General features: G+C 31.5%; 1 protein-coding gene across 1 annotated transcript; it reads left to right on the forward strand.

Moving 5' to 3' along the window:
- The first annotated feature begins 275 nt into the window (after nt 1-275).
- On the forward strand, nt 276-22,024 carry LOC143047722 (autophagy protein 5-like). Its single transcript, XM_076220932.1, has 8 exons — nt 276-412; nt 5,853-5,990; nt 16,454-16,581; nt 17,518-17,596; nt 18,361-18,523; nt 19,905-19,996; nt 20,632-20,740; nt 21,422-22,024. The coding sequence occupies exons 2-8, from the start codon at nt 5,880-5,882 to the stop codon at nt 21,556-21,558; spliced, it is 819 nt and encodes a 272-aa protein (XP_076077047.1). The 5' UTR covers nt 276-412; nt 5,853-5,879; the 3' UTR covers nt 21,559-22,024.
- The last annotated feature ends 275 nt before the right edge of the window (nt 22,025-22,299 follow it).

Raw genomic sequence — 22,299 nt, forward strand, 5'->3', positions numbered from 1 at the left:
TATACTATCTATCATTATATACAAATCCTTGTGTTAAGTAACTAATGAGTATTGGTTTTGTTTATCTGTTTATTCTGTTAACTAATTTTAAACATACATGTAAACGTTAACAAGGATTTGTATAGTGATACACTTACTATACAAATCCTTCGCCAAAATATTCGCATATAAACGTGAAATAATATCTGGGACATTATTGACTATACTTATATAATCTATCGATTGGTACATTGTTATACCCAAAGAGTAACTTCCCTTGTTTCAAACTCTTCTCAATTTATTTCCTTGTGAAGATTTTTCATCGACAATCGCTGAATTAGTGATGCAATTTCACATAAATGACGGTTTTAATCTAAAGAAGTGACAACATATGGATGATGCTGTTCTTATTTTTATCAATTTTGACAACCTGGTAATATTGAAAGACTTTAAACAGCCCCTGTTGAATAGATGAAGACAGAGAAGGGGTGTCATCCACCATCCATTCATAATTTTGTGTTTCAAAATTTAAAGTAGGATTGCAAAATCACATGATGACTAAGTTTTATGCGTTAATCAGCAAATTATCAAACCTGTATGTCTTTTGGCTGTTCAAATTCAGGAATGTCACATGATATGTATGCTTTTTATAGATTAAAACAAGAAGGCAAAAAAATTGTTATAATCACTTCTAATATTTGTATTTCTTCAGATAGAGTGGTCTTGAAAAAGGGAAGCGGTTCTGTTCACCCTGATTACATGTTTGCACTGGGTCTGTGCATATGCTGTGTGCCCTGAGTTTGTCCACCAATAGAGTCCTACCACCCTGGGTTTGTTCTCCCTACTTTTATTTAAAAAGACTGAAAAGTATTATAATAATATTAAGGGTAACACGAATTACCGAATAACAGTGTTATTATCCGAATAACTCATGTAATTACCGAATAACTCTTCAAATATCAATATTAACACATTTAAGTGACTTTTAAACATATATTATTGAATAAAATTATATTAGAAGTGTATTTTATAACCTAAAAATAAAAAAAAAGTTGCAGGTAAGTTAATATTGATCATTATAAAATTATGGATATCGGTGTGTACTTCCAAGATGGCGACCAAGGAAAACGTAAGAAATGAAGAAAAGAAAGATTGCATACAATCCCTCAACGTGTTCATCTTAGACCACCAAAGTGGAGCCCTCACGCCACGTCACGGCAATGAACAATGTGAGGGTGGGCATTTTTTAAAATAAAATATGGAATAGTAAACTATTTAAATTAGTTTTTGTTTTAATTTTAGTTATTAAAAAAATATTATCTTTATCATATTTTTATATTTGTGATTTAGAAATGGATGTTAACTAAGCCCCTTTAAATCTATAAAATTACAACTATTAAGATATCCTGCACAAGGCACGGGCTTATCTGTCATAGTCCGCGGAAATACTTTATTTATAATTTATTGTAAAAAATTTATAACTACTATAAAGATATCCTGCACAAGGCACGGGCTTATCTGTCATAGTCCGCGGAAATACTTTATTTATAATTTATTGTAAAAAATTTATAACTACTAAGATATCCTGCACAAGGCACGGGCTTATCTGTCATAGTCCGCGGAAATACTTTATTTAGAATTTATTGTAAAAAATTTATAACTACTAAGATATCCTGCACAAGGCACGGGCTTATCTGTCATAGTCCGCGGAAATACTTTATTTAGAATTTATTGTAAAAAATTTATAACTACTAAGATATCCTGCACAAGGCACGGGCTTATCTGTCATAAATACAAGTAGAATCTAATTTTGAAATAGATTAGTAGTTAGTTGGCAATCGTCAAGACTTATCTTATTCGAACGCACCTATACTTCATATTTGCAAGACAATATTTGTTTACTGTGTTCTTCATATTTTACCGTAAATATGATGAACATTTTGGTACTTGGGCATAGCTATGTTGAGAATTTGAGACGTTTGTGTGAGAATAGGCGGAAACCCCATACCTGGGAGAACCCGTCTAATGCTCATGGGAAGGTCTCTGTTCAAATGCATGGTTATCCTGGTGCCACGTTCAAGAGATTAACTGAAGCAATTGAGGCTGGCTTGTTTGTGCATTATAGTCCACATGTGGTTATTTGTCAAATAGGTAGCAATGATTGTGACAGATATTCTTTTGATGAGACTGCCTTCAGATCAGACATGAATACTTTCATTTATGCTTGTCTTTCGAGAGGAGTATCAGTGGTATTCATGTCAGTTATGAAGCGGTCCGGGCCTTGGTATTGCACTCCCGATGAGCATACAGTTCGCCGAGAGATAGTGAACAAAATGATGAAAAGCATAGCTTTTGAAAATCATTTTGTACATTATTTCAAGCCAACTAATGTTTATAGGGTGGAATACGAAGCTCGTGACGGGATACATTTCACTGAAGAGGGTTACCGTGCCTTCTTAGTAGCTTTGAGGAAGTCGGTCAGTTGGTTTATTAACAAAGTTAGGAAATGAACTGAACTATTTTCTCAATGTCTACACGTGCAATGTATTTTGTTTAAGAAGAGGGTTTTTTTTAACATCGAATGACTAAAATAATCCAAAAGTTCTTACATATTTTATAATTTACAAATTAGAATTTGCCAGAAGAAAGCTTTTTTTAACAGGAAAACTCAAATTAACTTTATTAAAATATCTTTTTTTAATAATTTTTTATTTTAAATAATCAAAAATTATTGGTGAAACATTGAACATTATTACCCTTTGACAGAAAACTAACATAGGATGTACATATTGTATATAGTTGTAAATATTTATTTGTGTTCTATTTTTCATTATTATAATTATTGGTGTTGGTAATGCAGCCTTGGTATACCAAGACAGTCACAAGCCTGTTTAATGCAGAGTGTCCATACTGTAATATAATTTCATTATCTCTTAATGATTAATTATGTAATGGGCACGTGTCAGTAAACAACAACCCAATTAACAATCTAACAGAAGTGTGAGGTAATGATTATTTTGTTTATTGGAACTAATTAACTCATTATCACTTTCAAATTATTCAATGTATGAAAATAAATAAAAGTAGCAATAAAAAAAACGTAAATACTAACAATGACTAATTTTAGAAGAATATTAATTGAGTATTATTTTATTATTTTTAATTCTGATTTTTTAGTAATTTAAATTAAGTAAATTAAATACATTTTAAATGAAATAAGAAATAAATGAAATATAATAAACTAGGTGAAAGATTGTCTTCTTTGAAATTAAATATTTTATTTTATTTTTCTTGTACCATGTTTCACTCTCTATTAATAATATAAAAAACCCAATTTCGCATTTGTATAGCTTATAATAAAAGGTATGTATGAAAATTACTTACCTTTCTAACGCCTTGGCCATGTCATACTTGTTGTCTGTAAAGCAACAGTCCTTACAAAGGAACTTTAGAGACACATCTGACCAGGCCAATAACAATGCATCATCCATTGGGACACAAGCACTGTGAACCCAACGATCACAACTGCATTGAATGGTGCAATCAACACATTCTTCATCACATTGAACACACGGATATAAAGCCATTTTGAAAATGGAAGACAGCACACATGTATTCATGGCTTTTTATACAAAATTAAAGTGACTTGTAAAAACATTTATATTTGCCAATGAAAATCTTATATTTAGTTTTGAGAAAATTTTATTAGAATAAACATAAAAATCATCCATTCAGAAGCTTTGTTTTTATTAAAACAATCAATTATAATAATTTTTTGATTAGATTTGAATTGAATATGTGAAAATTCTTAATTACATTTTATTTAATGTTGAGTAAATTGTTATGAAAAGTAATTAGTGATTGGAGTAATTGCATTGCTTTGATGTACTGGTTAAATTTTCAAATCCTTTCTGAAAAACAATTATTAGACAATTCTCTGTATATACAGTAAATTATTTAATACTATATTTTCATAGCGTTTTCCTTTGAAGGCATATATGCAATCTTTCTTTTCTTCATTTCTTACGTTTTCCTTGGTCGCCATCTTGGAAGTACACACCGATATCCATAATTTTATAATGACCAATATTAACTTACCTGCAACTTTTTTTTTATTTTTAGGTTATAAAATACACTTCTATTATAATTTTATTCAATAATATATGTTTAAAAGTCACTTAAATGTGTTAATATTGATATTTGAAGAGTTATTCGGTAATTACATGAGTTATTCGGATAATAACACTGTTATTCGGTAATTCGAGGTACCGTAATATTAATTTTCATAAGAGGGGGCCCGCTCTAGTCATGCTTCAGTGATTCCTTATTTAATCAACCAAATGTTTCGTTCAAAAGGGGCAACCTGACCCCCTATCATGCCCATTGCCCCCCCCCCCCCCCCCGAAATCTACCTCTTGATATGGGTATTAAAAAGTTTAATATTAATAAACTTATAAAAGTATTTACACTTTTGGTATTTAGCTGAATCTTGCCTCCGAATGACCTTAGATCTACTCTGAATCACCTTTTGACTTCAAGCAACAATCATTTTTAAATTGTGACGTCAAATATTTTAAATTATGATGTCAAAGTTTATGGGAACCTGTGTGATTTTACATAATGGCGGACAAATTTGCATACAAGTGTAAATATGTCTATTCAGATATGTCATGTATGTAAATGGTATAAATTCATAAAAACACAGGCATGACAGGGAAATACATACATGACATAATTTGGGATATATATAATATATATATTCAAAGCTTTTTTAGGGGCCACAATTGATTTATAATACCGAACTAACAGTGAAAGGGCGTTTTTAAAAAAGCATGTACATTTTTTAACTTACAAACACAAACAAAACATCACAACTTCAAACTTTTGAAAAATAAACGAGAAGTATTTTTTAAAGAAAATTAAAGTAATCTACTTTATGTGTACTTGAAGATGTGATATTCTTGTCATTATCCCAGATTCAGAACAGGTAGTTTTCAGCTGTCCAACAACTAATTAGCCTTGATTAAAATTAGAAGGTACTGAAGACCAAGTAGGTGTTGTTTTGATAATAATTAATCATCATGTCAATTTTATGACTGGAAATGTGTGGCTGTAAAAGGCAAAAGGTTGGGTCAAAAAGATCGTGAATTATGTTAAAATGATTGTAAAAGCCTTGAAAACTAAAATGTAGACGACTGTTTCATGCTTTGCCCAGCTGGACTTTTACTATAAACACAGACATGACAGACATCTGTTCTGATGATTTCAGCACCATCATAATCATAATCATGATAATTAATCCCAGAATCATTTATATATATTACATGTATCATGATTATACAACAAACAATGTATACTTAAATCTACAATTAAACAAAATCATCTTGTCTATATCATGAAATTATATATAAACATGTAGCAAGTGATTTATGTGTACTCCTTAATCCTGTTAATTAGGTGTTTATTAAAGATGAACACTCTTACTTGCAACATTTCTGAACAAAATATTACATGGATGAGTGATAACCTGATTGAAGAAATCACTAAGTACAAATGTAATTTCCCTTAAAAATGAAACAGCTGCATATTGAATTTTTTTTTTTAGTCCAAAGTCCCAAAAAAGTTTGTCCTGACAGCAAAAGAAACCATGCCTCCATCGTCCTTTTTTTCCCTCCTTCTCAAACACACAAAACATGCAAAAAAATTATGTTTATTTCTGAATCCTTCCATTTAAATAAGGCATGTAAGGAGAATTCTTTAATGTACGGAGAAGAAAGAAAAAAAGAAGTTTTGCACATTGTTACAGTAGAATATAGATGTTTATTTGACATTTTACATGTTCTCTCTGTTTTCAAAGTTGATGATTCTTTCAGGTGATTAAAAAGTAATGTACTGATGTCATGGCAGACGATCGTGAGATTTTAAAGGAATTATGGGAAGGAAGAATCCCTGTAAGATTTTCATTGCCTTTAGAGGAGGTTGATTCTGGTGAGGAACCAGAGTCAATTTATGTGAGTAACAGAACATGTAGATGAATATTAATTTGTATATTTTAAGTTTACATTGTACAATTTAATGATTTTCAAGTACATTTGTATTTTTGTGTGGTTTTTATATACATAAATTTGTATACCATGTATACTAAACCTGTCCTCGAAACAGTATGTGCAGTTAGCCACTAGTCCGATGCCCCAGACTAGTAAAATTTATCTGGACTAGTTAGTAAGTTTTTGCAAAAATTTATTAAGACTAATAACCATGAACCAAAATAATTTTCTGAATATATATTGGTAGTTGAAAAGTTTAAAGTGCAGACTGCCTATTTAAAATGTGATAAACACAAATTTGAACATAGATGTATAAATATTTATCAACATGATTAACCCACACATTATGTTACAACAGTATTTTTTTTTTCATTCATTAATGATACAGAATTTAACACTCATTTTCCATTGATTGATAATAATTATCACCATGATCACTCTCTATCATGTCTATAGTTAAAATTTGAAAAATGCGTAAAAAACGAGTATTATTATGATTATATAGAATTCAGGCCCTGGCGCCATAAAACTATTTGAGTAAAGTTTTTTTACTCAGCCTGAGAATTTTCTCAATTTTTTTATTCTCAGCAAAATGCACCGCCATAAAAAAATTCTCAGATATTTTCTTACTCAAAGTTAAGAATATTCTTAAATATTTGAGTATAGCCAAAACCATAAAAAAATCTTAAATGTTTTTTTCCAAAAAAGGGGGGGGGGGCCGGGCTCGGGGCCCCCTGCCCCCCCCCCCCCTAAATCCGCCTCTGTCTTCCCCTACTCCCCTTTTCATGACCGTCATAAATTGGATAGTTTTGTTTGTTTCATCAAACTGTTTTTATTTTCGAAAATAATATTTGTACAAGGTGTTGTTAATAACTAATGGACATTAAATATATATGCCATGCCTTCTCACACGACATCATACTTTGATTTTATCTTCCTGTGCAATATGATATTAAACTCATTATCAATTTTTAAATCGTATTAAACATGTTAAATTCTGTATCAGATTTATATTAATATTAAAGTTACATATATCTTGAATATTGAAAACGGTTTCAAATTATTTACTGGCTTTCATATTGATTTAAAAATATTTGGTTTGTCGTTTTTGTTTGTTTTGTTTTTGTTTTCCATTGTAGATGTGAGAAAAAAAGCAGCTCTGTTTCTCTTAAAATTGTCACATGGTGTCTTATGTCGTCTGAATACATAATGTGTTTCTGATCCGTAATAATTATCTTTCAAAATGTTTATTTGGCACGCCATACTCGATAGAAGTGCGGACATGAAAGAAAACACTCTTCACGTAACCGTCAACGAAGATTGCATTTTATCTTTAAAAAAAATACAAAATATAGTTCTACATAAAGAAATGTAAGAAAAATATATATACATATTTATAAGAAGCTTAGGCGACTTGGGCGAAGAAGTCGCCTTCCCGACCGTCACTTCGCTTTCCCCGACCCCCAAAAACGAAAACAAGTCGCCCTGTTCTTGACGACACTCGCTTTCAGTCGCTTCCGTCATCGGACATTTCAATTTTTACCAAGTTGATGAAACATCAATTTTTTATTGATAATTAAAGAAATTCAGACATAAACGGTTCATTATCTTTAGAAAAGAGGTTGAAGCATTGTCTTCGCAGTGTGTAGCAGGTTATTTGATAAAAATACAACTTTTTATCACTTCGTGCATTTCCGCAAGTTCCGGTGCTTGTTACTCAAAAACGTACATCAACCTAAATTTCGGCGGCAAAATAAGTTTGTTACTTTATTTAAACGTGATAAAAGTTGCCTCCAGAAAATGTTTAATCCATTTATTGCATTAAAAACGTCATGTTCCTTTCCAAATAACTTGTCAAACATCGTTTATTTTTGTAAATTTTTCTTGCACAATCGGAACAACTCGGCCTTTCTGGTTGCACGAAGAAATAACTATTGTACTGCGTAGCGAGAATGGCCGAGTAGTTACGATTGTTTTCCTTCATTCGTCCGCCATTGGCCGATTTCTAAACTACAGATCTGAACCGGACCAGCTATGACCGAAATCCGTACTTTTACAATAATTACTACGGACGCACGGATGGAACAGCTGACAGAAGAATATTGATCCCAAAGGGAAAAATTACACATTCCACACGCATTAAGAGACTTTTGGTTACATCTAATTGATTGGTGTATATAATTCCCTATATTTTTTATGAATTGTTTCAAACTATTGATTAAAGTTGCTTACCTCTAAGACTATTACACTAATATCAATATATTATGGCCCAGCTTAATAACTTTTATATTTTTTTATGAGAAACACTGAATTTCATACACACGATAATTTTTAATTGAATTGTAATTGATATATATTATAATTTTCTTTACATTTTTTAAAATAAAAAAATATTTTTTTTTAGTACTAGATATTTAGTTGGTAGTTTCTCACAAGAACCTTAGTAAAACTTAAACAACTTTTAATTACAAATGTTACTTTAATTGTAATTTTTTTACTCAGATATGAATTGAACAATATAAAAAGAACATTATTTACATATGGCCCTTTATACTATTGTAAAATCCAAACATTGTAGCGCACCACGCTAATGAGCACTTCTCTTTCAAATCTCACCACTTCTCCCTATCAGTTTCAAAAAGAGAAGTCACTTCTCCCTATAATTCTGAAGTAGTGTGAGCCCTGAGCTGCTACGGGTAAATAACTCAAGTATTTCAAGATCTTTCTCTTATAATGTCTATTAGGTTCTATATTTCTTACAATAACACAAATTATTTGCTGACTTTATATTCTGTGACTTTTTGTCAGGACTTTTTTTTCTCAGCTGAGTATTTTTTTCTCAGTGATGTAAGTGGTAAAATAGTTGTTTGAAAACTAAAACATATACCAAACTTCTCTAAAACGCAGTTTTATCTCTTAAGAAATAATGTAAAACATAAAAAGAATCTATGATAGATAAGATGACAAGAAGCATTTATTAAGCATCTGTAACCACAGTCCTGACAAAAAGTCACAGAATATAAAGTCAGCAAATAATTTCATGGTGTTATTATAAGAAATATAGAACCTAAGGCCAAATAAAAATATATGTGTGGTTCCAGTAACCCTACCGTCCCTACTTTTTCGGCTTAAAAATAGTCTACCCTAAAGATTTTATTGTCATTTTTCATTAAGCACTGTTAAAGTCAGAATGTTGCTCCCATAGACTCAATGTAAAAAAAAAACATAAAATAAAAAAAAATCCCTACCTACCTACCCTAACTTTTTTTCAGATGTAACTGGAACCACACATACTTTTTTATTTGACCTAATAGATATTATAAGAGAAAGATCTTGAAATACTTGAGTTATTTAGGGACGACATCAAAAGATCGATGAAGGATAAAAAACTTAAATCAAATAGTTTGGGGGTGGGGGGTTAAAATTCTACAAGTTTTGTATATCTAAAATCGATTTTTACATATATCTCTATTGGTAAATCAATTTTTCCCAAATTAAGTTAAGAGGGGGGTGGGGGTGTCAGTGAAAAAACTATGTGAATTAAGCTTTTCCCATCACTTGGCGTCCGTCGTCCGTCGTCCGTCGTCGTCGTCCGTCGTCGTTAACTTTTACAAAAATCTTCTCCTCTGAAACTACTGGGCCAAATTAAACCAAACTTGGCCACAATCATCATTGGGGTATCTAGTTTAAAAAATGTGTGGCGTGACCCGGCCAACCAACCAAGATGGCCGCCATGGCTAAAAATAGAACATAGGGGTAAAATGCAGTTTTTGGCTTATATCTCAAAAACCAAAGCATTTAGAGCAAATCTGACATGGGGTAAAATTGTTTATTAGGTCAAGATCTATCTGCCCTGCAATTTTCAGATGAATCGAACAACCTGTTGATGGGTTGCTGCCCCTGAATTGGTAATTTTAAGGAAATTTTGCTGTTTTTGGTTATTATCTTGAATATTATTATAGATAGAGATAAACTGTAAACAGCAATAATGTTCAGCAAAGTAAGATTTACAAATAAGTCAACATGACCGAAATGGTCAGTTGACCCCTTTAGGAGTTATTGCCCTTTATAGTCAATTTTTAACCATTTTTCGTAAATCTTGTTATCTTTTACAAAAATCTTCTCCTCTGAAACTACTGGGCCAAATTAAACCAAATTTGGCCACAATCACAATTGGGGTATCTAGTTTAAAAAATGTGTGGCGTGACCCGGCCAACCAACCAAGATGGCCGCCACAGCTAAAAATAGAACATAGGGGTAAAATGCAGTTTTTGGCTTATAACTCAAAAACCAAAGCATTTAGAGCACATCTGACATGAAGTAAAATTGATTATCAGGTCAAGATCTATCTGCCCTGAAATTTACAGATGAATCGGACAACTTGTTGTTGGATTGCTGCCCCTGAATTGGTAATTTTAAGGAAATTTTGATGTTTTTGGTTATTTATCTTGAATATTATTATAGATACAGATAAACTGTAAACAGCAATAATGTTCAGCAAAGTAAGATTTACAAATAAGTCAACATGACCAAAATGGTCAGTTGACCCCTTTAGGAGTTATTGCCCTTTATAGTCAATTTTGAACCATTTTTCGTAAATCTTAGTAATCTATTACAAAAATCTTCTCCTCTGAAACCACTGGGCCAAATTAAACCAAACTTGGCCACAATCATCATTGAAGTATCTAGTTTAAAAAATGTTTGGCGTGACCTGGCCAACCAACCAAGATGGCCGCCACAGCTAAAAATAAAATATAGGGGTAAAATTCAGTTTTTGGCTTATAACTCAAAAACCAAAGCATTCAGAGCAAATCTGACATGAAGTAAAATTGATTATCAGGTCAAGATCTATCTGCCCTGAAATTTTCAGATGAATCGGACAACCTGTTGTTGGGTTGCTGCCCCTGAATTGGTAATTTTAAGGAAATTTTGCTGTTTTTGGTTATTATCTTGAATATTATTATAGATAGAGATAAACTGTAAACAGCAATAATGTTCAGTAAAGTAAGATTTACAAATAAGTCAACATAACTGAAATGGTCAGTTGACCCCTTTAGGAGTTATTGCCCTTTATAGTCAATTTTGAACCATTTTTCGTAAATCTTAGTTATCTTTTACAAAAATCTTCTCCTCTGAAACTACTGGGCCAAGTTCATTATAGATAGAGATAATTGTAAGTAGCAAGAATGTTCAGTAAAGTAAGATTTACAAACACATCACCATCACCAAAACACAATTTTGTCATGAATCCATCTGCGTCCTTTGTTTAATATTCACATAGACCAAGGTGAGCGATACAGGCTCTTTAGAGCCTCTAGTTATCCTACATTGAACTTTTGATGTCGTCCCTTACCCGTAGCTTCTTATAAATATGTATATATATTTTTTTATATTTCTTTATTTAGATCTATATTTTGTATTATTTTAAAAGATAGGCCTACAATGCAATCTTCGTTGACGTTTACGTGTAGAGTGCTTTCTTTCACGTCCGCACTTCTATCGAGTATGGCGTGCCAAATAAACATTTTGAAAAGATAATTATTACGGATCAATAACATACATTATGTATTCAGACGACATAAGACACCATGTGACAATTTTAAGAGAAACAGAGCTGCTTTTTTCTCACATCTACAACGGGAAAAAACAAACAAAAAAAAAACGACAAACCAAATATTTTTAAATCAATACGAAAGCCAGTAAATAATTTGAATCTGTTTTCAAAAATCAAGATATATGTAACTTTAATATTAATATAAATCTGATACAGAATTTAACATGTTTAATACGATTTAACAATTATGCAAGTAGTCATAAAAATTGCTCTGCATAATGAGTTTAATATCATACTGCACAGGAGAAAATAAAAGTACGACGTGTGAGAAGGTATGGCGTATATATTTAATGTCCATTACAGTTATTAACAACACCTTGTACAAATATTATTTTCGAAAATAAAACAGTTTAATAAAACAAACAAAACTATCCAATTTATGAGGGTCATGAAAAGGGGAGTAGGGGATCGAAAGATGTCCTTTTTTAGTTCACCTGGCCCAAAGGGCCAAGTGAGCTTTTCTCAGCACTTGGCGTCCGGCGTCCGTCGTCTGTCGTCCGGCGTCGTTAACTTTTACAAAAATCTTCTCCTCTGAAACTACTGGGCCAAATTTAACCAAACTTGGCCACAATCATCATTGGGGTATCTAGTTTAAAAAATGTGTCTGGTGACCTGGTCAACCAACCAAGATGGCCGCCATGGCTAAAAATAGAACATAGGGGTAAAATGCAGTTTTTGGCTTATAACTCAAAAACCAAAGCATTTAGAGCAAATCTGACAGGGGGTAAAATTGTTCATCAGGTCAAGATCTATCTGCCCTGAAATTTTCAGATGAATCGGACAACCCGTTGTTGGGTTGCTGCCCCTGAATTGGTAATTTTAAGGAAATTTTACTGTTTTTAGTTATTATCTTGAATATTATTATAGATAGAGATAAACTGTAAACAGCAATAATGTTCAGCAAAGTAAGATTTACAAATAAGTCAACCTGACCAAAATGGTCAGTTGACCCCTTTAGGAGTTATTGCCCTTTATAGTCAATTTTTAACCATTTTTCGTAAATCTTAGTTATCTTTTAGAAAAATCTTCTCCTCTGAAACTACTGGGCCAAATTAAACCAAACTTGGCCACAATCATCATTGGGGTATCTAGTTTAAAAAATGTGTCCGGTGACCCGGCCAACCAACCAAGATGGCCGCCATGGCTAAAAATAGAACATAGGGGTAAAATGCAGTTTTTGGCTTATTACTCAAAAACCAAAGCATTTAGAGCAAATCTGCTGGGGTAAAATTGTTCATCAGGTCAAGATCTATCTGCCCTGAAATTTTCAGATGAATCGGACAACCCGTTGTTGGGTTGCTGCCCCTGAAATGGTAATTTTAAGAAAATTTTGCTGTTTTTGGTTATTATCTTGAATATTATTATAGATACAGATAAACTGTAAACAGCAATAATGTTCAGCAAAGTAAGATTTACAAATAAGTCAACATGACCAAAATGGTCAGTTGACCACTTTAGGAGTTATTGCCCTTTATAGTCAATTTTTAACCATTTTTCATAAATCTTAGTAATCTTTTAGAAAAATCTTCTCCTCTGAAACTACAGGGCCAAATTTAACCAAACTTAGCCATAATCATCATTTGGGTATCTAGTTAACAAAATGTGTCCAGTGACTCGGCCAACAAACCAAGATGGCCACCATGGCTAAAAATAGAACATGGGGGTAAAATGCAGTTTTTGGCTTATAACTCAAAAACCAAAGCATTAAGAGCAAATCTGACAGGAAGTAAAATTGTTGATCAGGTCACGATCTATCTGCCCATGAATTTTCAGATGAATTTGATAATCGGTTGTTAGGTTGCTGCCCCTGAATTGGTTATTTTGAGGAAATTTTGCTGTTTTTTTGTTATTATCTTGAATATTATTATAGATAGAGATAAACTGTAAACAGCAATAATGTACAGCAAAGTAAGAACTAAAAATAAGTCAGTATGACCAAAATAGTCAATTGACCCCCTAAGGAGTTATTGCCCTTCATAGTCAATTTTTAACAATTTAAGATTTTCAAGTACTGTTATAGATAGAGATAATTGTAAGCAGCAAGAATGTTTAGTGAAGTAAGATCTACAAACACATCACCATCACTAAAACACAATTTTGTCATGAATCCATCTTTGTCCATTGTTTAATATTCACATAAACCAAGGTGAGCGACACAGGCTCTTTAGAGCCTCTAGTTTAGCTCACCTGGCCTAAAAGGCCATGTGAGCTTTTCTAATCACTTGGCTTCCGTCGTCGTCGACGTTGTCGTCGTCGTCGTCGTCGTCTGTCGTCGTTAACAGTTTTTCAAACATCTTCTCCTCTGAAACTACTGAATGGATTTGAATGAAACTTAAGATGGTTGTTCCTTAGAATATCCTGCACAAAATGTGCGCTTCGATTTTTGAACCGTCAAAAAACATGGCCGCCGTTACTTAAAATAGAACATAGGGGTCAAATGCAGTTTTTGGCTTATATCTCAAAAACGAAAGCATTAAGAGCAAATCTGACAGGAGTAAAAATGTTCATTAGGTCAATATCTATCAGCCCTGAAATTTTCAGATGAATCAAACATCCAATTGTTGGGTTGCTGCCACTTAATTGGTAATTTTAAGGAAATTTTGCAGTTTTTGGTCATTATCTTGAATATTATTATAGATAAAGATAAACTGTAAACAGCAAATATGATCAGCAAAGTAAGATCTACAAATAAGTCAATTTGACCAAAATTGTCAATTGACCTCTTTAGGAGTTATTGCCCTTTAAAGACTTTTTTCACAATTTGTTCATCATGTTGACTTACTTTAAAAAATCTTCTCTTATGAAACTGCTGTATCAATTTCAGCCAAACTTAGGCTAAATGATTTCAGAGTTTCAGAGTATCTAGTATAAATTTTATATTTCATTTCCTTGTATGTCAAGAAACATAGCTCCTATGGCTAAAATAGAACATAGGAGAAAATGATTTTTTTTTTGCTTTTGAAGAAAATAGGACGATTCAAAGAACATTTAAATAAATTGAAAAGCCAAAATAATCATTGATGAGAGATTAAACCAAAAAAATTCAGGTGAGCGATTCAGGCTCTTGAGAACCTCTTGTTCTCTATTCAGTAAGAAATATTTTCTGTAAAATTCTTATTGTGCATATGCATATGGAAATTTCCTTCTGTATCATGATTTTGACATGATAAATGATTTGTCTGGATCAACGACATATGTATGACAACAATACCCCCCCCCCCCGAATCTGTCACTGTACTACTGTATTGCACAAATGATACATTCCTGAATATCAAGATTTTAACTGATATCTGTTTAAAACCAAACAGGGAGGGGGGATTTTTTTTCTTTCTTTGTAAAACTTTTGATATCTAAGATAATAAATAGTAGATAGGATGACATAACATATGGGTATATTTGATTTATACATGTATTTGGTTTAGTAGATATGAGGTACCTGTACTGTAATCTAAATGATGTACCAGTAGTAAATTGTAAAAATAGATTTAAGAGAGAAAAGACATTGATAGGCCCAACTGTCCAACAAAATATAAAAAATTTCCTAAAATTCATCTATTTTGGAGCATATATTTAAAATTTATTCATGTTATTGGAAGTGAACAAAAAAAAACAAAAAAAATCGAAAACAATGTAATTATCTGTCCTCGAGTATCAGTCAAACAGCCCTTACCAAAAAATATTGTATTAAATAGCAACGAATTATGGATCTTAATTCTTAATTCGTAGTAAGCATGCTGGCGAACGTGAGATCAGACTTTTTTTATTCTGTAATTCTATTTCAAAGTCATAATAAACAGGTGACCGGTGAAATATAAAGTTATTCCAATTCTTGAACCAATGCATACAACATCATAAACTAAGTCTCTCTGCACGATTTTATCATTTTTTTTGCATAAATTTTGTATAAACGTCATTTTTTTTCAATCGGTCGATCAGTGTTGTGAAAATAAGGCAGGAAATTAAAGTTCGTGATTTTAAGCCGTAGTTTAACGATTGTCACCTGTTTGTCAACAATCCACCAAAAAGCATGGATATTGAGCACGTGTTTAACATGTACAATCAGATAATAGTTTATTTTAAGGACATCCATGCGTATTGCGATCACCAGATTTTTACGAGATGGGTCACACGGAGGTCACTTTGCATACGGAAAATATGTCGGGGAATTGCTTCCTGGAACATTGTGGAAGGAAACAATTAGAATAATGTAAACTTCTTCTTAATATGTACAACTTGAGGTGATAAGTGAAGTTCTTCATTGCAAATTTTAACAAAAACACTATCAACATTTGTAATTTTATATCAAATTACATTCAAAAAAATTATTTAAGATTTTTTTTATATACTTAAGTATGGTTTTGGCTATACTCAAATATTTAAGAATATTCTTAACTTTGAGTAAGAAAATATCTGAGAATTTTTTTATGGCGGTGCATTTTGCTGAGAATAAAAAAATTGAGAAAATTCTCAGGCTGAGTAAAAAAACTTTACTCAAATAGTTTTATGGCGCGGGGGCCAGAACCAATAAAAGGGAATTATTCAAAGAGTCAACAACCCGACTAAAGTGCTGAAAACAGCCTGATGTCTCAAATGCATCAATTCCAACAGGCCTAAAAACAATAATGTATACTAGTTCAGAAAAATTGACGCCACACTTACAAATGACTTATCTTCATTGATCTTGGAAACACATTATAAATGTAACAGTAGTCATCATTAAAGAAACACACTAGACTAACAAAGGCTAGAGGTTACCAGGGTAGATGTATATCTATTTATTATTTGTTTGTGATCTTTTATATTTTTTTTTCAGCTGATGTTACCTAGACTAAGTTATTTCCCCTTGGTGACAGATAGAGTAAACAAGCATTTTTCAAAATATGTTAATCAGGAAGAGGCAACAGAGATGTGGCTAGCCTATTCAGAACAACCACTGAAATGGTAAAATCAATGATATCAAAAAACGTATTGTTGATTTTCATTTTTTATTTTTATTTTGATATACATTGTATAAAACTTCCAGTCTGATGATTTTGTGCAGAGTTATAGTCCTTTGACTAAGAAAATTCACTAAAATAATTATTCCACAATGTTTTTCTTCATGCTTGAAGATATTAATTTGATATGTAGTAAATTGTTTCACCATGACAAGTTACTGATCAAGTTTGAATTTTGTTCCAGTTTGATGATTTTGTGCAGCGTTACTGTAGTTGGACTTTTAATCCCAGTCATGATTAAGGATATATTGATTTGAGAATTGGTATATAGTCTTGTCATGACAAGTTACAGTTCAAGTTCCAATTTTGTTCCAGGCTGATGATTTTATGTAGAGTTATAACCCTTGGATTTAAAAAATTCACTTAAATTATCAGTTTTCCACACTTTTTCACATCATGCTTGAAAATATTGACATCTGTTGTATAGTCATTTATAGTTATAAAGTTATAATTTAATTTTGGATGTAATGCGTCGTCTGATTGGCTGACGTTATTTTGTTATGAGCCCATAGACATAATTTAGTCATGAGACCGTGACGTCATCAACGTTTTTTCATGGTTTTCTACGGTTTGAAATGGAATTTAGAATTAAATTATAAGAAATGACTAATATTTTTTCTGTCTATTCGAAATAACATAAAAAATGTGGTGCTCACTGTTAAATAACCTGCTACGCGCGTTATTCAGTGTGCACCAAATTTTTTATGTTATTTCTTCATAGACAGAAAAAATATTACAGTCATTCCTTAAATAACCATGACAATTTATATATAGATTAAGTTCTAGTTTTATTCTAATACAAGGATTTTTTAACCGTTAATGTTTTGCCTTGTAATACTCACAGAATGCTTGTTTACTTTTATTTTTCATTGTTTTACAGGCACTATCCAATAGGTGTATTATATGATTTATATGGTGATAAAGACTCAACACCTTGGAATATTACTGTGCATTTTCAGGTAACAATATTTACAAATCACAAATCATCTGAAATTATAAATATGTACATTGTATATAAAATGCTAGGCTTCCAAAATATATTTGAGCAAGCCAGGTTATTTTATATCCCTTAAAACTAAGTAACAAAAGGCAATTATAGTAATCGGTTTACCATCACAATGACAATAAAAACAACAATATTAAACTTTACTTTTGATATATAAATTCAATGTTCTGACGTAAATATTATAATTGGCAATGCATCATTCAATGTTCTGACGTAAACATTATAATTGGCAATGCATCATTCAATGTTCTGACGTAAACATTATAATTGGCAATGCATTATTCAAAGTGTGTAACATCAGCAAACAAATATCTGCATTAGACTCTTTATTTAATATATGACTGTTTTGGAAGCCATGATAAATGATATCAAAATGGTAAGGCTGGATTGATTGCTGTTTCATGTCCAGATGCAATAAAATGCATATTCACACTGAAAAATTTATAATTAATATGGATAAAAACCCAGCTATTTACTAGACAGACATGTTGAGTTGAAAATGTTCACATGCTAGATCACAACTTTATTGTTACATCACACATGAAGACAAAAGTTTGTTGAACATGTCTAAAATCTATTTAGATATCACTATGATAAAAAATATAGCACCTACATGGTATCATGGTGCATTTAGGACCTAAGGGAAACAATGGTATGTAGTATCCTTGTCTAAACATTTAAAGAGAAGTCGACTAGATAACTTTTATCTAATTTCAGGATTTTCCTGAGGATGAGATATTACATTGTCCCAGTAAAGAAGCAGTAGAGTCCCAGTTTATGTCTATGGTGAAGGAAGCAGATTCTTTGAAACACCGAGCACAGATCATTAATAATATGCAGAAAAGAGACCACAAACAGTTATGGACAGCATTATTACATGGTAAATATACCAGGAAATTTATCCTCATGTTTCAGTTTGGTTATAGATAATTTCATATCTTTAAGAGAATAAAAAAAAGTGTTTTGTGCCTTTTAAGCTTATCGGACCCAAAGGGAAATTATAAGTGAACTTCTAAATTTCCACTATTACTGGTTGCACCATTTTCAAATAAACTTCCTTGGGAACCTTACATTTTTTTAATGGAACAAACCTTTGAGAAATAAAGTGAAGCACTTACTTTTACTTTTCCAATAAAAAGTAATGAAAATATACTCTGAAAATAATGCAAAATAAGGAAAAACAAGAAAAGTATACTAATTTTGTAATGGTTAAATTTGCTGCCATGATGTTGATGTTCAAAACCTATCTGAGTCATCTCTCTGACATAACAGCTGTCTGTTCGTTCGTCCTTTCGTCCATTCGTCCTCCAGTCTGTCCCGCTTCAGGTTAAAGTTTTTGGTTGAGATAGTTTTTGATGAAGTTGAAGTCCAACATGTCCAATCAACTTGAAACTTAGTACATATTTTCCCTATGATATGATCTTTCTAATTTTAATGCCAAACCCCATTTTCACCGTCCACTGAACATAGGAAATGATACATTGTAGTGTGGATGGTGAATCCATGTACTATAGACACATTCTTGTTTTTCTTTATAAACAATGAACTTTAAAGAATTATCATGCTCATTATAACTTTAACCAAATAGTGCATTTATACACATACAGTACCTAATCTTCTCAATTTTCACCACAAGAAGAATTGTCATGTTCAGATCTAGAATTTTAAAGAATTGTTGAAATTACCAATCTGTATGTAGCTTTCAGAGATGAAGATTTTCTAAACAACTATAAGGACCCTATTTCTAGCTTTACTTTCAAATATTAAAGAATGTATTGATCAAAATAGTAAACAAAATAATGACTAGAAAGGAAACAGGTTCCCTGTTTGAGTATTTACACGTCTAAATCCTTTTCATGCACCATTTATACCTTAAATCTTTTTTTCCCAAAATTTTTTAATGAAATCGGGTTGATTTATGACTAAAAACACAAAATCAAAACAGATATTTAGGCTTTATGTTTTATTAAATAAAATAACATACATCTGACTTTAATATTTATTTGATGAACTTTTATCGTGTAAAAAGTAAACAATTATGAAATACAGCCTTCAACATGGAGTCAAATAGCAAGCTTAGAAGGGTCCCAAAATGAAGAGTGTAAAACAATTCAAACCGTAAAAGCAACGGTTCAATCTATATAAAAAAACGAGGAACGAGAAACACTTATGATCCACATCAGTAAACTCATATGAAAAAACTTCATACTCTGCTTTTGTTTTGAAAATGAAATAGTTATATATATTTTTTTTATTTACAGACAGATATGACCAATTTTGGTCAGTTAATAAAAAATTAATGGAATCATCAGGTGACGACATGTTCAAATACATTCCTTTTAGAATATATCAGGTAAGTAAACAAACAATAGGTATACAATATATATATATAAGATGATATAAGTAAAATTTACTCTTTCTGGTGTTAAGGTGGTACATACCAAACACCTTGACTAAAATTAATTTGACTTTTGAATTTTCATAAAATGTTGACAATAATATAATAATTTCACAATCTTTGAACATATTGAACTATCAACAAAAAATTTCATTGGAAGTATAGCAGTTTGACACACACAAATTTTGATCATTGAGAAGATTAATGTTTCCTTAAAAATAGAGTGTGATTAAACATTGATTTTTACAAAGTTATCTCCCTGTAGTGTTATGTACCACATTAAGAAAACACATTGCTGATCTGGCTCAGCATGCAGGGGTCGAAATTAATGCTGGTCCGGTGGTCCGAGACCAGTAGAATTTGTGTAGAACCCCTGGCCTAGATACCAAGCATGCATCAATCATTTGAATAGATATCTTGTCAGAGTTTTCTCCCTTATTTTAATGTTCAAAAAATATCATGTTACTTTTCTGCAGTTATAATGTTTTGTACTTCAAACTTCTAGTATCATAGATGTATGTGCTACTGGATGAACGCCAATCAATAACCAATCTCCCTTAAGCCAGATTCTCTAATTTGTTTCTTTTTAGATTGATATACCAAATATTCAAAAAATATTTAAACCATGCAATACAGAAGGAGAAGAACAAAATTTAGGAGAGTTACTACACGAATGTGTCCCACATTTGTGGGATGAAGGTAAGAAAGAATTATATTGATCAAACTATGCACACAAATATAGTTCTTTCAGAAGTTGAGGTAGCATATATATATATATAGGATATTATGGTTTATTAAAAAAAATAAGCAAAAATAAGTTTTGAAATTGTAACACATACCATAATTTCTAAAAAGAAATCAGCAAAACTTTTGATTAAAAAAAAAACAGGAAAATTACGAATGCAATGAGGCATGATATATGATATAATTGGTTTAAAATATCAAATTAAAGTAGTAATTTACATTTACATTAGACATGTAAGAGGTGTTCTCATCATCTCTTATAACTGAAAAACATTTTGGTTTTTTTTCTACGTTTATTAACAAAACAATGGATTGCACTTATTTTATAGAATGAATCATCACAAATCATCTAAGAAATGAACAGAAAGACCACCTTCTTATTTTATTCAGTTTTGAATGTTTCTGTTGGAATATAAATTAGATATTATACTAAGCAGATATGGTATGTTTACCAATGAGACTTAAACACATGGATGTCAATACCTATTTTGGTGGGGTCACTGTATAGCAGCCCTCAACAATGAGCTAAGGACCAATGTCCATAGGTTACTTTACCAAAAATTACAATTTGGATAAACATTTATTAGTTATGATTGTTGGTTGATTAATTAGTTTAACATTTTGTTTCTGTTTCAGATAAATTTACAAAGAGAGTAGTTACACACGGCATAGAAATGACATTAAATACTCCAGTATTGTGGTTGTCGCAGAATTTTAGTTACCCAGACAATTTTCTGCATATATGTTTATTAGACAAAACGGACACAGGATGATACAGAGAGTTCAAAAATCTAGGTCTATTTATTTTAATTCTTGTGATTTGAGTAATTTCTTGCAATTCTGCAAATGAATATATTGAACTGTATCAGTTAATGATATGTGACACATATGAAATGTGATTTTAAAATATGATGATAATGTACGATAGCAATTCAGAGTCAGTGGTTAGGCGTAAAGCCTGAATTTTTCCTGAATGTTAATTAAATGAAAATCACATAGATGGAAAACGCCAGATTTCTGAAAAAATAACACATAAGGACTGCTGGATTTCACATATAATTTTGAACATTGGTGTGGATGTATCATGTCTCTTCCATTCTATGTAATTATCTTTATAAGACAGCAATGTTTTAGAAAGACAACAGATAGTAAGAGACAAATTGAGCTTTGATATAAAGGTTGCAGAATACACATTTGAATGTCAAGAAAAATCCAAAGATCATAGCATTTTTCATTTAATTTTTGTTTGCTTCTCATTTCAACAGCATATACAAAAATGTGCATCACCAATGTCCTGATTTTTTTAACCATAAACACTATTTTGATTGATAGATCTATGCCATTAAATTAAAAGTGTGATGGTAGGAATATACTTTCAAGTTTCCATACAATCAAACTATACTATGCAGTATGGGCTTTGCTCATTGTTGAAGGCCGTACTGTGACCTATAGTTGTTAATTTCTGTGTCATTTTGGTCTCTTGTGGAGAGATGTCTCATTGGCAATTATACTAC

The sequence above is a fragment of the Mytilus galloprovincialis genome, chromosome 10 (assembly GCF_965363235.1).
Source record: "Mytilus galloprovincialis chromosome 10, xbMytGall1.hap1.1, whole genome shotgun sequence".
In the NCBI taxonomy this organism is placed as follows: Eukaryota; Metazoa; Mollusca; class Bivalvia; order Mytilida; family Mytilidae; genus Mytilus; species Mytilus galloprovincialis.

Coding starts and splice junctions, on each gene's coding strand:
- LOC143047722 (XM_076220932.1), top strand. CDS start 5,880: ATGGCAGACGATCGTGAGATTTTAAAGGAATTATGGGAAGGAAGAATC. Junction 5,991..16,453: donor AGGAACCAGAGTCAATTTAT/GTGAGTAACAGA, acceptor TTTTTTTTTCAG/CTGATGTTACCTAGACTAAG. Junction 19,997..20,631: donor TTCCTTTTAGAATATATCAG/GTAAGTAAACAA, acceptor GTTTCTTTTTAG/ATTGATATACCAAATATTCA.